A 16,587-nucleotide genomic window follows, 5' to 3' on the forward strand; every position below is an offset into this window, starting at 1 on the left:
GTCAGGAAGTCGTAAAATTTAAGAAACGAGATTTCCGCTTCCGGAGGTGCATATGGCCCTGAGGTTCACTCAGCCTACACCTAAAATGATTACCAGGTTAATTCCTGGGGGCAAAGGCGGCCGGGCGTGGAGCTAACCACTATACCCCATCACGTGCCGAGGTTAACCATGGTGTAAGCCTTTACCTTCCACTACTCCAAGGGCCTTCATGGCCTGTACGGAGGTGACTTTGCTTTGCTATACATTCATAAAACCTTATCATTAAGTTTTTTTTTTTTTTTCTGTTGAAAATACATCTCTAATATCTTAGTTTCATACAATCTACGAGTATATATCTCACTTCAGATTTTATTACAATGACACCAATGGCAACACACATTCTTTTCCTTTTTCTTTTCTTTTTTATTTTTATTTTTTGTCATAGAAATTGAATGGTATTAAATAAACATAAAGCACATATACAAGACATCCATGATTAAACCACTACCTTACAACTACATCACAACAGAACATAAGCACATACAATCCTAAACTAACTATATATGTACAATATAATTTAAAACTATATCATGATTATTAGAATATATGAAAACCCACAACCTGTTTCCAGTCATTCGACGGGTCAGGAATGGAATGAATATATATTTTCAAATTAGAGGCTCAGCTCCTGTATGGTTACACAATTAAGGGAAATTTAAAAAACAGAAAACTACAGTATTTTGGCAAGATAAGCACTTCAATTAAATTACCGGTATCTGTTTAATATTTCGAACTGGAGTTGATTATATTACCAAAGTATGGATTGGATTTCATGAAGTTAAAGAAGTCTTTACAAGAAAGGAAGAAAAGCACTTTTCCCTTTGCGCAAATTAAAATGATTATAAATATTATGGCTTGCGGACATGGAAATCCATCAACGGCTGTTAATTTCAGATGACCATGATACTTCCTGCAAGGTTGCTAGGTAACATTGTCTGACCATCCATCCATACCTTACATCACTGCCTGCACGGCGCAGGTCGCCTACGGGAGTCAAACAGAAAGACCTGCACCTGGCGAGCCGAACCCGTCCTGGGATATCCCGGCACTAAAAGCCATACGACATTTCATTTCATTACTGCCCGCACGGTTGCTAGGTAACATTGTCTGGTCATCCATCCATACCTTACATCACAGCCTGCATGGTTGCTAGGTAACATTGTCTGGTCATCCATCCATACCTTACATCACTGCCTGCACGGTTGCTAGGCAATATTGTCTGGTCATCCATTAATACCTTACATCGCAGCCTGCATGGTTGCTAGGTAACATTGTCTGGTCATCCATCCATACCTTACATCACTACCTGCACGGTTGCTAGGTAACATTGTCTGGTCATCCATTCATACCTTACATCGCAGCCTGCACGGTTGCTAGGTAACATTGCCTGGTCATTCATCCATACCTTACGTCGCAGCCTGCATGGTTGCTAGGTAACATTGTCTGGTCATCCATTCATACCTTACGTCGCAGCCTGCACGGTTGTTAGGGTTACACTTCTGTGTGTGACGCTGACTTCCTTAACTTAAATTTTCAGTTGACCCCCAGCCATAAAACATATTATGCACGTCAAAACTTAAATTTACAAGAACTTGTAATTCTGCTTTTATGAGTTCGGTAAAACTCGCATTTCTTATTCCGTAGTGTTTCATTAATGAAAACCAGTGGAGATTCCTAGTGTTTTAGATACGTAGGATGCAGAATAAAGCTGTGGAGAGAGGAAATTAATAGTAACAGGTCTATAGTATATAACCAAAACAAAATGAGAGCAGCTAAGGAAGTATGGATTAAAGGCCACGCTGGTATAACGACGAATGACATAGTAGACCAGCTAGTGAAAGAAGCCACAACATGTGAACACCGCCTTAATAAACCGTTACCATATGCTTATTTCCTACCCAAAATCAAGCAACAGGCCTACAGTACTGGAAAACATCACAGCTAGCAAGAGGAAAACACTACGCTAAAATTCAGCCCACCACCCAACACAAATTAGGTTCAAGAAATTGAAACTAACACGCAGACATTTTCATCTTTAATAAGAATGCGTCTGGGGCATGGATGCTGTCCGAGTCATCTAGACAGGATCAAGGTCTTAGGCACCCCTCACTGCCCAGAAGACCATGGAGAAATAGCCGACTTGAACCACATCATACTCTCATGTAAGAAGTAATCCCAAGATCAGACTGTAGTTTTAAGTTATAAGTTATGACACTTTTTCAACCACGAAGAGCTATGCTTTCTCACTGTGTAAATGCTTGCTGCATAATCTTCCGAGGCCGAAGCCATTAGTAGTCTTTTAAAAATAATAATAAAATATTGATAGGCCTACATAAATAGAGAAATTTTAGATATGTATCTCAAATTATTACACAGTTATTGATGAATAAACAGTGCATACATTTTATTGTACCACCGCCCCGTTTACAATTCTTAAATAATAATAATAATAATAATAATAATAATAATAATAATAATAATAATAATAATAATAATCGTACGGCCTCAGCACCGTGTACAGACATTTCAATTTGACGCCATCAGGCTGTCTGCTCGTCAATTTCGACGTTCCGTTCTACTCTAGGCCCACTAGATGGCAGACCGACTAAACCGAAACTCTCTTGGGAGTCTATGGCTGACATTTAATGAATTTTGTCCGGTAAACACCAAATGTGTCACCAGAGATCTTTTACATGCCGACATCGTACGATATGGAGTGTCGAATGGACTTTTTTCCGCTCTTCAAAAATCTGACTACCTCTACCGGGTTTGAACCCGCTTTCTTGGGAGTGTTGGTGGTGATTATTTTTTTAAGAGGAAGTACAACTAAGCAACCATCCTCTATGTAACACTAATCAGAGAGAAAAATGGAAGGGATCCGACACTTCAAAAAATGAAGATATCGGCCAAAGGAAGACAAGGGCCACGAAGGGCGTGAAAATGAAAGACTCCCTAGCCCTCGCAAACCTAATAGCGTCGGGGTCGGAAAAGAACAAGAGTTGACCAAGGGAGGTCGATAGGATAGATGAAAGTGAGGAGCCGGGCACAAATAAGTGGAAGCAATGCCACGACTCAGCTGAGGGCCCCGTGGTCGCCAACCCACGCTCTAAAGTTCAGAGCCCCTGGGGCCCCTTCTAGTCGCCTCTTACGACAGGCAGGGGATACCGTGGGTGTTATTCTACCGCCCCCACCCACAGGGGGACGCTTTCTTGGGATCCGGAAGCCGACACTCTACCACTGATCCACTGATTATCATTGAATCATCTGTATTTACGGGCTTATACTGAACACATTACTTTAACAGTATTTTAAAACATACAAACAAACTCTATTTTACGGCAACACTTTAATTGTAATCCTTATTATAGCAACTTTTTAGGATACAGTACATACATTACTGAAACAAGAAACAAACCTCTGTTAACGCCTTTGAAAAAAAAAAAACCTTAGTCTCTTCTGTTTGTTACTGTTACCTTTTCCTCCCTTCACATTTCCTCATCAATACCACGCAGCCGAGATTCGTAAATGGAGCTTGTCATCCGCGACTACTTTTGAACGTGAACGTGACCTGTAATTAATTCACACCCGAGAAACAGCAAGGCTTCGCCGATCACTAGAAGTTTTAGTTTTTCGGTTCCCGTCATATTAGCTCCCAGCATCACTGTACCTCGTTAACCGTTCCTCACAAACCACAAATGCTGTATTGCACAGTTAATGTTGCACAAAATTCGAGTTAGAGTATTTTTTGCTACAAGGGAGGAAATGTCTGCTTCGAGAAATCGAGAAATTCGTGTAACCGAATTTCGAGTAATAGAGAAGAATAGGACAAATGTCCGGGAAATTAAAGTTACTTCGAGATACTGAAAATTCGAGCATGGAGGTTCGAGATATCGAGGTTCGACTGTATAATCAATCCAAATAAGGTCGAGATCAGCTGCTTGGAAGAAATTAAGCAGGATTTACAAGAAATAAACGCTGCGAACGATACGATAAAAATAGTAAAGTCTTTGTAATTCTGGTTGCAAATCACAGATTTGTGGAAAAAGCTATAAATACCATTAGAAAACAGTGGACAGAAGAACGGAAAAAACACCACAGCGAATTCATGAAGAGATTTTGGAAGTAGAGAGAAAAAAGAAGAAGACCAAGCTAACAAGTTCAAACGTGCTCTTTAATTCGGAATAACGAAGGAAGAAAGAAAGAAAGAAAGAAAGAAAGAAAGAAAGAGATGCATACGCTTATTTATGTTGTAATTCAGTTCTTAAATTTTTAATAAAATGCATTCATTAGTTTTGTAGCCTTAAGTAATTTTTATATATTGACCAGCAGTCCGGATCCATGGCTAAATGGTTAGCCTGCTGGCCTTTGGTCACAGGGGTCCCGGGTTCGATTCCTGGCAGGGTCTGGAATTTTAACCATCATCGGTTAATTTCCCTGGCATGGGGGCTGGGTGTATGTGTTTTCATCATCATCATTTCAGCCTCATCACGACGCGCAGGTCGCCTACGAGCGTCAAATCAAAACACCTGCACTTGGCGAGCCGAATCCGTCCTGGGATATCCCGGCACTAAAAGACATACGCCATTTCATTTCATTGAAGTGCAAAATTAATAGATCACTTGAATAATTATTTACTCTGATTATTTTCACGAAAAAAACTAAAAAGCTGAAGGTAGCAATAACAGATAGACAACATTACTTAGATAATTTTTTTCATGAAAATAATAAGGTAATGAATGTTTCACAATTTTGCATGCTTTTTCCTTTGAAAATTCAAGGGATCCATTAATTTTGCGATTGTATATTAAGGGATAGTCCGCCTCTGTGGTGTAGTGGTTAGCGTGATTAGCTGCCACCCCCGGAGGTCCGGGTTCGATTCCCGGCTCTGCCACGAAAATTTGAAAAGTGGTACGAGGGCTGGAACGGGGTCCACTCAGCCTCGGGAGGTCAACTGAGTAGAGGTGGGTTCGATTCCCACCTCAGCCATCCTCGAAGTGGTTTTCCGTGGTTTCCCACTTCTCCTCCAGGCGAATGCCGGGATGGTACCTAACTTAAGGCCACGGCCGCTTCCTTCCCTCTTCCTTGTCTATCCCTTCCAATCTTCCCATCCCTCCACAAGGCCCCTGTTCAGCATAGCAGGTGAGGCCGCCTGGGCGAGGTACTGGTCATTCTCCCCAGTTGTATCCCCGACCAAGAGTCTGAAGCTCCAGGACACTGCCCTTGAGGCGGTAGAGGTGGGATCCCTCGCTGAGTCCGAGGGAAAAGCCGAACTTGGAGGGTAAACAGATGATTATGATGATGATATTAAGGGATATAAATTACATTGAAGTTTTCCTTGTACCTGATACAAAAACATTTATGTATGTTTGAGAAAGCCCAATGTTGTTTTCTGCAGGTGAGTCTTATCAAATTCGTCACTCCTGTTTGTAATCACGAGTCTACTAGTCAAAGGTAACTTAAAACCCTTCCCTAGGGATGGCACGTCCAGATGTGATGAGCACCATTGATCGTTGGTGAAGTGAGATAAGCGGTTATCTTCTGATGCTTACGGGTGATTACTCGGACCGCACCTAGCCCAGCCCCACACAGCCACACGCAGTACACGCCAGTCTTTTCCTGGCTGGGCCGCAGAAATCATGGTTCTGTTCACTTCCTCCTCTGTAATGCACTACTTGCTTCCTCAACGACAGTTCCATGGCATCCAAACACAGGATTTTCTCAAAAGAAACCTCCTCTATCTCAAGGTAAGACTGTTATGTTTTAAAATATACCTCGCCGAGTTCATGCCATAAGATAAGATCTACTAATAAATGAAGGGCAAAAACGTAATATCGTAAGTTTTATGTACAGTAGTATGACCGGACGTCATCCTGTTTAGACCATTGTCCGGGATTCCGGGCGGATTATTTTAAAACCCCGAAATGTCCTCCTCTTTTAGTGAATCTGTTCATTTTTGGGGTAATCTGTTTTACTAGTTCGCTTTCACAAGTATTCTTCATTACGCGACGGCATCATCGAAATGCACTCTGTGCATGCCTCACATTGTGATGATAGACGCTATTTACAGCTCTGTATGCTTTTCTCTCAGCAATACTCTATCAGAACACTGCTATGTTAATGTGTGACCGCTGACAGCGTGACAAGCCAGAGGAGCTAACCGGGATTTAAACGAAGCCTGTTTTAAATGGATGGCGCTGAAAAGTTATATTGATTATTGTGATGTTGAAAAATGTATTTGCTAGCCAAGTCTAAATCCTTTCAAAGTGATGATGTGAAATATTTCGATCAGTTCTGCAATTTCAAACAATTCCTGAATGAGAGTGATAATGACCCTGAATTTAACAAGCGATCTTGTAGTCAGAAATGGGCAAAGTATTTCGGTTCACGTAAGTCAGTTGATCATAGTTGAAAGTTATTAAAACTTGCAGAATACTTTTTCTTCCTATATCAGGCCACAATACAAATGTAGAAGGATTATTTTCATTCATAATCTAAAGCAATGTTTGGTCCGCCTCTGTGGTGTAGTGGTTAGTGTGATTAGCTGCCACCCCCGGAGGCCCGGGTTCGATTCCCGGCTCTGCCACGAAATTAAAAAAGTGGTACGAGGGCTGGAACGGGGTCCACTCAGCCTCGAGAGGTCAACTGAGTGAAGGTGGGTTCTGTTTCCACCTCAGTCATCCTAGAAGTGGTTTTCCGAGGTTTCGCACTTCTCCTCCACGCAAATACCGGGATGGTACCTAACTTAAGGCCATGGTCGCTTCCTTCCCTCTTCCTTGTCTATCCCTTCCAATCTTACCTCCCCCCCCCCCCATCAGGCCCCCGTTCAGCATAGCAGGTGAGGCCGCCTGGGTGAGGTACTGATCATCCTCCCCAGTTGTATCTCCCGACCCAATGTCTCATGCTCCAGGACACTGCCCTTGAGGCGGTAGAGGTGGGATCCCTCGCTGAGTCCGAGGGGAAAACCAACCCTGGAGGGTAAACAAATTAAGAAATAATAATAATAATAATAATAATAATAATAATAATAATAATAATAATAATAATAATAATAATAGATAAAAGAAAACCCATTTACACAACATACACACGATGACTCACACAACTCAGTTATATGTTCGCAGGAAAATCTTTCGCCAGGCAGATTTGAATTTATGCCGAATGTCCATCGGGAGTGTATTCTATAGTTTTGAAGCAGTAACTTTTTAAAAAAAAGACTTTCATATTTAAAAAAAGTTGAAGTTATTTGTTAATTGTTTGAAACCTTGATCATTAAGCTAAAGTTATTATAATTACTATTTTGGTTTCAAATATCGCATTTTTTTCGTTTTGTTGAGACATTTGTTGTCGTTTGCTTTGCTTAAAAGCTATGGACAACTGCCTGTAGAGATGATGTGAATTAATTTCAGAAGTTCGTGGTTTGCCCTCGAGTTAGCTCCTTAGTCAGGTTTCTGTATAGATGAGGAATGAACTTGTGCAATAATTTGTGGCTAAATTTAATCCTTCTAAAGAATTATTTAACTGCAGAATTTCTTTAGCTTTCATTTCAAAATATATTGCTTAGCTATATTCAGAATTCCATTGACCATTGTTAATAAAGCCATTTTGAATTTCACGGTGACGATTTTTAGCCTGAAAATTTTGCCTAGTTGAAATTAGTTTTAATACGCGGAATACGGAGGGAATAGCTACGCGGTTTGTGTCTCGTAGCTGTCAGCTTGTATTCGGGAGATAGTGGGTTCGAACCCTACTGTCAGCAGGCCTAAAGACGGTTTTCTGTTGTTTCCCATTTTCATATCAGGCAAATGCTGGGGCTGAAGTTGGAATTCAAGAGGACAGATTGGGGCAAATATTCATTTATAGGATGAAGAGTAAGAGGCTGGAATAACTGATCAAGGGAACTGTTCGAGATATTTCCAAGTTCGTTGAAAATATTTAAGAAAAATCTGGTAAACAATTGATAGGGTATATGCCACCTGGGAGACCGCCCTAAATGCAGATCATTGATGACTGATAGTTGACTGTGTCTTAATTAAAGCCACGGTCGCTTCCTTCCCACTCCTAGCCCTTTCCTATCCCATCGTCGTCATAAGACCTCTCTGTACCGGTGCGACGTAAAGCCAGTTGTAAAACATAAAAAAGTAAGCGTAATAAACGCCACAAAGGAAATGTAATAATATCAACATCGAAATAACTATGAAGCTCGAAATCTTATCGAGAATCTACGGAAGTGGGTAACTACACTTGAGTTAAGGTTGCCATGGTTACTAAGATAGCGCTATTAAAGCCTCAACCATCTTTATCAGCAGGCTTTGACAGCCACTGCTCGATTTGTTACACAACCCAGCTGATCGACAGTTAATGTATGTTCCATGCCTGTTAACAAATAAATACGGAACGGAACAAATTGATTCGAATCCAGGTTATCGTCACATAAAATAAAAACCTTGCAAGTCGTATTCCTTTTTTCTGAAATAGGGATTTTGAATCAACGATTGAAAACTTGGTAGTTCAAGCTGTTCAGTGACGTTAAATAGAAAAAAATGAATTATACCGCCCTCCATTGATCAGTTCGTAAACCAGATACGGCCAATTAGGCAGAATTTAATGTGAAATACTCGTTGGACGTTGATAATGATTTAATGTTTTATACTTAGTTGTCTATAATAATGCTTAAATAAACCAACTAAAAATAGATACCGTGAAAGTACCAAAAATTGGCGGTTGGCTGTCACTATTGCAAAGGATCACAGGGTTTTGAAAGGTTCCTAGAATTAATTATTAGAAATAAAATTCCTTCATCATTCACTTTTCTCGTTTCAACTCTTTCTTTTGCACGCTCTTACCGAATCCTAATCAAATCTTTCTTTTCCATTATTAAAGTTGTTATTCTATACAACTGACCGCGATGTATTCACAACGACAGCTAACCTCCAACTGAGCGCGCGATTTTTTCGGAGGGGGTGGGGCAGAGTCCGCTCTCCCCGCGTGGCGATCGTCACTAATCTACATTGCCTCGGACATGCTATTAGTTCTAAGAAGAAAGATGGAGGAGTGGGAGATGATACTACAGGAGTATCGGCCTGTTTCCATGTCAGACATGCTATCAGGCAGATATTTGTGTTGGTAAGGTGGTGTTGAGGTGTGGTATAACGGGTCAGGGAAAAAACACATAGACGGAAAAGAAAACCTGACTTGTTGTAGATATCACATGCAAGGATGTGGGCTGGAAATTTCCAGAAGTTGTGTTAAGAATATGTGCCATGCAATCATAACCATTTCCTTGCCATTGTCAATTATTATTGGGCTCAGTCCGCCTTGTCACTACGGGGTGCGGCTCGGGTCCACTAGCGTCCGGTCTTTGGGCCACAGGTTGGTCCCACGGTCCAGCAGCCAGCCCCAGGGGCTCTGAACTTTGGAGCGTGGGTTGGCGACCACGGGGTCCTTAGCTGAGTCCTGACATTGCTTCCACTTACTTGTGCCAGGCTCCTCACTTTCATCTATCCTATCCGACCTCCCTTGGTCAACTCTTGTTCTTTTCCGACCCCGACGCTATTAGGTTTGCGAGGGCCACGGAGTCTTTCATTTTCACGCCCTTCATGGCTCTTGTCTTTCTTTGACCGATATTTTCATTTTTCGAAGTGTCGGATCCCTTCTATTTTTCCCTCTGATTAGTGTTTAATAGAGGATGGTTGCCTAGTTGTACTTCCTCTTAAAACAACAATCACCACCACCACCAGCAGCCAGTGTCAAGTTTCCATGTGGAGAAGGGGATTAAGAGCCAGCCTTACGTGGTGTAAGGGGCTATCTTCCTCCGCCTGTCGATGTCCCTCTCGTGCGGTGTTGCTGGAGAGGGACATCAACAGGCGGAGTAATAGCAGCCGTCTCACTGGCGCAGGCGGGGCCTGCACCGTGGGATTTTAGCCCGTCAGCTTTATTTAAGGGCCTTGAGTGCTATTTCTGGATGTCTTCTTTCAAACGATGACGTTTTATAGTTTGGTGGCGGCGTTGAATCTTCAATCTTATCTGGTCAGAATGTGATCAGTGCCCTGAGGAGGGCAGAAGAAGGTGACCTCGGATCTGCATGGCAAGCCCGGGGATGTTTTGAGGCGTTGAGTGGAGCAAAGTCGGGTAGAGGGTCACCCATCCAAGTGGTGACCATGCCCAATGTTGCTTCTTACTGACGCATATTATAAGAACGTTTAGTGAGTCAGAACGAGGTAGGTTGGAGTGATGTAGGGGGACGGAGTTGGCGAGACTGTGCAGGGGATGAGGGGGGGGGGGGGCTGATTAGGACTGTAACAGATGAGGAGTTGAATATTCGTGGTAGTTGATTACATGGTGCGGGGTGCTAGTGCAGGTTAAGTTGCCTACGAGGCATGGAGGGCGTTTGGAGTGAAAAGTAGGGGGATAATAAGTTTAACAGGGCGACGAGGATTGCAGAGTTGTCGTGATTTGTGAGGGGGCGGGTGTGGGTGGAGGGGATGCAGGCGAGGGATGAATTTTGAGATTGAGGAGTGATGGAGGCTTACTGTGAGAGCGTAGGTGTTTAGCGTGTTTGTAGTGCCCTCTAATTGCCTGCTTAATAAAGGGGCATCTGGGAAACGAAGCGGCATGGTTGCCTTGGCAGTTGGCACACTTTGCTTGGTCCCGGGGTACCGTACAATCTGAGTGGCGATGGGGGCCACTACACCGATTGCAGCGGGTAGGTTCCGTGCAGGATGCAGCGGTATGATTTAGTTTGAGCCAATTGAAGCACATTGCGACTAGAGTGTTGCGTGGGCGGGTAGGTGGCCGGAGGCAGGATGGGGTGTTGGAATGTGCAGCAGGCCTGGGAGCAGGTTTCTTACGTCTGCCCCCAGCTTGGGTGAAAGTGCTGTGAGTAGCTGGAACTGGGTCATCTGGTCCAGAACCAGAGTCTGTTAGTGAAGGTGGAGGGTTAGTTTGGGCGGCGGTGGACTGGGTTAATGGTGCAGGAGGCTGAGAAGGCTGTGGAAGGGGGAGGGGGGAGGGACGGTTTGAATTAGCTGGTGACAGGTTTTAACGAGAGCGGTAGTCTGGGTAAATTTAGATTTGGATTTGCGACGATTGGAGATCTGATTGCCTGTCTCTATGGATGAGTGGGTGGGTCAGGTTGATTTGCGGAATTATTGACTGGGTTGATTCGGATTGGTGGGGGGATATCAGCGTGTTGCAGCTTGCGTAAAATAAGTGGGATGGATTTATTGCTGGTTGGGGTGATCATGAGGTGGTTATTAAGCGTCTCCTCAATGATGGCAACGTGGCGTTCAATTATAGGCTCGATGGCTTGGATAACAGATTGTCTGGTAAGAGGGACGGGACCTGGGTTGGTAAGGGGGATCAACAGAAAATTACACTTAGCAGCGATGGGGAACTGAGTGTTTTTTTCGGACATACTGTAGTGAAAGGGGTGTTCAGAAGGATGGAGTTCCTCTCCTTCTTCTTCTTCTTCTTCTTCTTATTGATCTTCAGGCTTCTCAGTTTCATCATCTTCAGCTAGAAATTCTTGCTGCGAGGAAAGAGAAGATGGAATGTTGATGGTTTTTAGGAGCTTGGATATGACGACACAGTCAGGGGAGTTGATAGGGTAAATGTAGATAAAAGAGTCGGGCTCTTCTTCAATGCAGGAGATGAGGTGAGTAAAGGGTTGGAGTACAGATGCAATTCGTAGTCTGTGATTGAGTAACACAGCTGAAGATACGTTTGTTGGAGCGTGAACGACCACATATTCATCGTCGTCATTGAAGGGATTAGGTGGAGTGAAGGTAATATTTAGGGGGAGATCAAAATTTGAATATGGGCCCCAGCTACTCGGTCCACGAGAGTTATCCATATTTGGGGGGAAGGACGCTAATCTTGGTGTTGGGGAATGGACTTGGTGGGGGGAGAGGAAAGCAGTGTTTGGTCAAACTCCGGAGTGGACCTGCGTCAGTAAGAGCGCACTCAGTGGGTATTAGTTGTGTCAGGTGTAGTTTTATCGGGTCGCGCCGAGACAAGACAAGAATAGATAACCACACTGAGAGACAAATTTGCTCTCTTCTTGGGTGCCAGCCCTGGGTGACAGGCTGGTTGTGTGGCCGTGTCGACTTCACTGGTGTGAATATGCGGCAGGCGGAGGAAGACCAACACGGCGCCTTTTTATAACAGAGCATGCGTGTGACGTCATAGATTCTGCCTTACTCTTTCTTTCCATGTACACATTGTCTAGGTTAAAACGCGCATATCCAGTAACAGGCGTATGCCTAATAAGTTAATATTTATAAGTTGGCAATACATGCAAGTTTCTTTACGTTGTTATTGGACATAGTGATCAATAAACATACTGAGAGAGATTTTAGGTTTCCGAGTAGCGGAAATTTTGTCCCGAAGTGATTCTTTTATGCACTACTGAACTAACGAGACGAGGCTAGCGGGATGAACTGGAATCCACCCAAGCATCTGCTATGTTTCAAACCTGGCTAAGCGACGGTCCTTCTCGCATAATTCCATAAATCGTCTTCCTGGCCTTTTCCTCAGTTTTACGCTCGGTTGTCCTTCGTGCCGCCAACCCTATTTGGAAGGATATATTAACTACTGCATGGTTCTGTGCTGGTCTGCAGTGTTATGCATTGTGCGTATATGAAGAACACCATCGGTCTGAGTGGCTCAGGTGGTTGAGGCGCTGGTCTTCTGACCCCAAATTGGCAGGTTCGATCCTGGCTCAGTCCGGTGGTATTTGAAGGTGCTCAGGTTATGTGAACGAATCTGATTCACGAAATGTCACTGCTGTCACATTATTCGTGGATCAGATTCGTTCACATAACCGGTGCTCAAATACGTCAGCTTCGTGTCGGTAGATTTACTGGCAGGTAAAAGGAATTTCAGCGTCTACGAAAAGTAGTTAGTGGGACGTAAAGCCAATAACGTTGTTATTATTATATGAAGAACACACAAATCCATCACCCGAGTTTGAAGGATTAACCTGATCCGGTTGGGAATCAACCCCGGAGCCCTCTAAACAGGAACTATCGACGATGAACAATTGTTTCAGTTCTTCAAATATGTGACCCAACATTCTCCTAAATTATCCCTCTGTGGGTGGGGGCGGTAGAATAACACCCACGGTATCCCCTGCCCATCATACAAGGCGACTAAACGGGGCCCCAGGGCCTCTTAACTTGGGAGTGTGGGTTGGCGACCACGGAACGCATAGCAGAGCTCCTCAATTTTATTTATCCTATCCGGCCTTCCTTGGTCAACTCTTGTTCTTTTCCGACCCCGACGGTATTAAAGCATTTGAGGCCTAGGGAGTCTTTCATTGTCACGCCCTTCGTGGCCCTTGTCTTTCTTTGACCGGTACCTTCAGTTTTCGAAGTGTCAGATCCCTTCCATTTTTTCCTCTGATTTACTTCCTCTTAAAACAATAATCACCGCCACCACTACATTCTCGTCAAGTATTATCAGAACAGCAGTGTATCGTTGCTAAGCAACCGAAATTTGTCGTCAAAATTCGGAGTGAGTGTGCTTCGCGTATAAATTACAGAATCAAAATGAAGTAAAATTAAAAATGACTAGTTCAAAATAATCCGGTACAGTTCCATGCTCGGAAGCAGAGGAGAGTCCGACCACTGATCTTCAGGTAAGGTTTATACATGTCAAAAATTGTACACTAATGACCTAGTGGAAGCAATTTTTAATTTATGATGATAAGCCACACAAGTTTTCCTCCTCAGTGTGCTCTTCGGTCACCTGGGCCCTGCGGTGTAGGTTTTCCGTGGTTTCCCACTTCTCCTAACTTAAGGCCACGACTGTTTCCTTCTCTCCTCCTTGTCCATCCCTTCCAATCTTCCCATCCCTCACAAGGCTCCTATTGAGCACAGCAGGTGAAGCTGCCTGGGAGAGGCATTGGTCCTCCGGGTATAGTGCGCATTGGTATCACCCAAATATCACTATAAAATGTGTCACAAATGGAACATAATAATTGCTTTTACACATATCAAGTGAAAAATCCCTGGCAAATTAAGAAATATTTGATTTTTGGAGAATATCATGTATACGTACTTTACCACTTCACAAGTACATTTGGTGTTGCGCTCACAGTGACACACGTATGTCTTTTGACTTACACTTTCAACGATTTCGTGTGTGATATCTGTGTTCACTGAAGTTCTTTGCTTTCGTTTCAATGCTTCACTTGTCAAACATCATCATTTCATGAATTTTATCGCGATATGCAATATTTAATAGGCGACAAAATGGTATGGCCTATGTACATAATAAAAATTCAGTGGACTAGTGATTTATTGGTCCAGGGATCGAGCTACTTTCGTTCGAACAGAAATAAAAATATTTATTGGTCCAGGGATCATGCTATTTTTCTGTTGACCTCCATTTTGCTGTTTGAACTGGCCGCTCTAGTCATATGGACAAAGATAATGAGAATCTACAGACATTGCACTCCCATTCCACGGTGCTAGCCCTGGACCTGAAGAAAGTAACAAAAGACGGCACCAGCAGCGGAGTACGACATAAACCAGTCCTGTCTACAAGCCTTAAGTATGTTTTCATATTTCTCAAATAACGACGGTATTTCTTAATTTGCCAGGGATTTTTCACTTGATTTGTGTAAAAGCAATTATTATGTTCCATTTGTGACAAGTTTTACAGTGATACTTGGGTGATACCAATGCGCATCGTACCCGGTCCTCCTTCCCAGTTGTATCCCCCGACCCAAAGTCTCACGCTCCAGGACACTGCCGTTGAGGCGGTAGAGGTGGGATCCCTCGCTGAGTCCAACCCTGGATGGTAAACAGATTAAGAAAGAAAGAAAGAAAGAAAGAAAGAAAGAAAGAAAGAAAGAAGGCTTTGCGGGCGTAGGACGTTTTAGGAGCAAACTCCTATAGTGTGTAACTGTGTAAGCTTAGCGTTAACTAATGCAACGATTTTTCTCACGCACGAGAGGAAACCTCAGCGTTCAAACAAGAGAAAATAACAATCGTTACTTCAATTTAAATGACTTTATTATTATTATTCTTTCCGATGATGCCTGCTAAGGACCACGTGCCAATTTCCATTCAGTTCTTCATAATTTGTTGTTTACTGTTCCGCTCCTTCCAATAAAGTCATCCTTTCACTATGCTTTTTCCTTCCGTCCTCGGACCACTTCACACCAGGCTTCTTGTTCAATCTTCCTTGGAATCCTTCCATACTTACTACCCTCTTTCTAAAAATTTCTCTGTTCATAATTTCTTCTTCTCTAATATTATTTCTTTCTAAATCTTTCTTTACATCTTGAATCCAGCTAGTTGTTGCCTCTTTGTCCCAAAGGTACTTGAAAATCCTTTTTGTTAATCTGGAATCGTCCATTCTGTAAATATGTCCGAAAAATTGCAATCTCCTTTTTCTTATGGTTTCTGTTATGTTTTCTATGTTCCTGTATATTTCATCATTAGATCTTAATTTCCGTACTTCTGTTGTTTTCACAGGTCCTAAGATTTTTCTCATGATTCTCCTTTCTAGTACCTCAAGTTTATCTAATCTGTAGTTTAGTACCAGGCATGCACTTGCATATAAGCATTCCGGTTCCACCACTGTAGTGTAGTGCCTTATTTTAAGATTTTTAGATAGACACTTTTTGTTATAAAAATTCTTTGTGATACCATATGTTCTTTCCATCTTGTGCACCCTTTCTTCTACTGCAGATTCTCCTAAACAATTTTCTTGAATTATTTCTCCCAGATATTCGAATTTCGTTACTCTTTCCCTGGACCAGTATCTGTTGCCAAAAAATTTGGAGCATTCTTGATGATTGTAATAAATTTTGTTTTTTCTACGGAGATTCTCAGACCTGTCTTGTTGGCTATTTCTTCCATGAGATTGATTTGTGTTGTTGCACTTGTTAGGTTTTCTTACAATATAGCGAAATCGTCTGCAAATGCTAGGCAATTTATTTCAATACCTTTGTTTTTTCTTCCCAGAGTTACCGGCAAAATGTTATGCTCTTTAAGCTTTACGTTCCAAATTCTTACAATTTTCTCCAGAACATAGCTGAATAGAAGGGATGACAGACCGTCACCTTGCCATACCCCTGTATTTATCTTAATATGTTTGAATATCTCACCCATAAAGTTCACCTTTGGAATTGTGTCAGTAAGGGTTTCACGTATTAGGTTTGCCAATTTAGTTTTCACTCCAAATTCACGAATTGTTTTATCTACGGTTTCTCTGTCAATCGAGTCAAAGGCCTTTTTAAAATCTACAAAAATCAAAAATGTCTTTTGAATTCAATATCTTATGGCCAATTATGGATTTTAAGTTAAATATTTCTTCTGAACAAGATCTACCTTTTCAAAATCCAGCTTGATACTCACCCAGTTGCTTTTCAAGTGATGTTTCTACTCTATTCATCAATATTTTTGAGAATACCTTGTATGCAATTTGCATAAGAGAGATGCCTCTATAGTTATCAACCTTTTGTTTGTCCCCTTTTTAATGCATTGGGTGTATTAGAGCCACTTTCATTCTTCTGGAATCCTCTTTGTTCTCCAAATA

General features: G+C 42.4%; 1 protein-coding gene across 1 annotated transcript in view; it reads left to right on the forward strand.

Moving 5' to 3' along the window:
- Positions 1-5,618: 5,618 nt before the first annotated feature.
- LOC136884239 (uncharacterized) overlaps positions 5,619-16,587 on the forward strand; it is a 193,635-nt gene continuing 182,666 nt past the window's right edge. The window contains exon 1 of the mRNA XM_067156302.2: positions 5,619-5,783. Coding sequence (XP_067012403.2) covers positions 5,676-5,783 — 108 coding nt within the window. The 5' untranslated portion in view covers positions 5,619-5,675. The remainder of the gene's footprint in view (positions 5,784-16,587) is intronic.

The sequence above is a fragment of the Anabrus simplex genome, chromosome 12 (genome assembly GCF_040414725.1).
Source record: "Anabrus simplex isolate iqAnaSimp1 chromosome 12, ASM4041472v1, whole genome shotgun sequence".
NCBI lineage: Eukaryota > Metazoa > Arthropoda > Insecta > Orthoptera > Tettigoniidae > Anabrus > Anabrus simplex.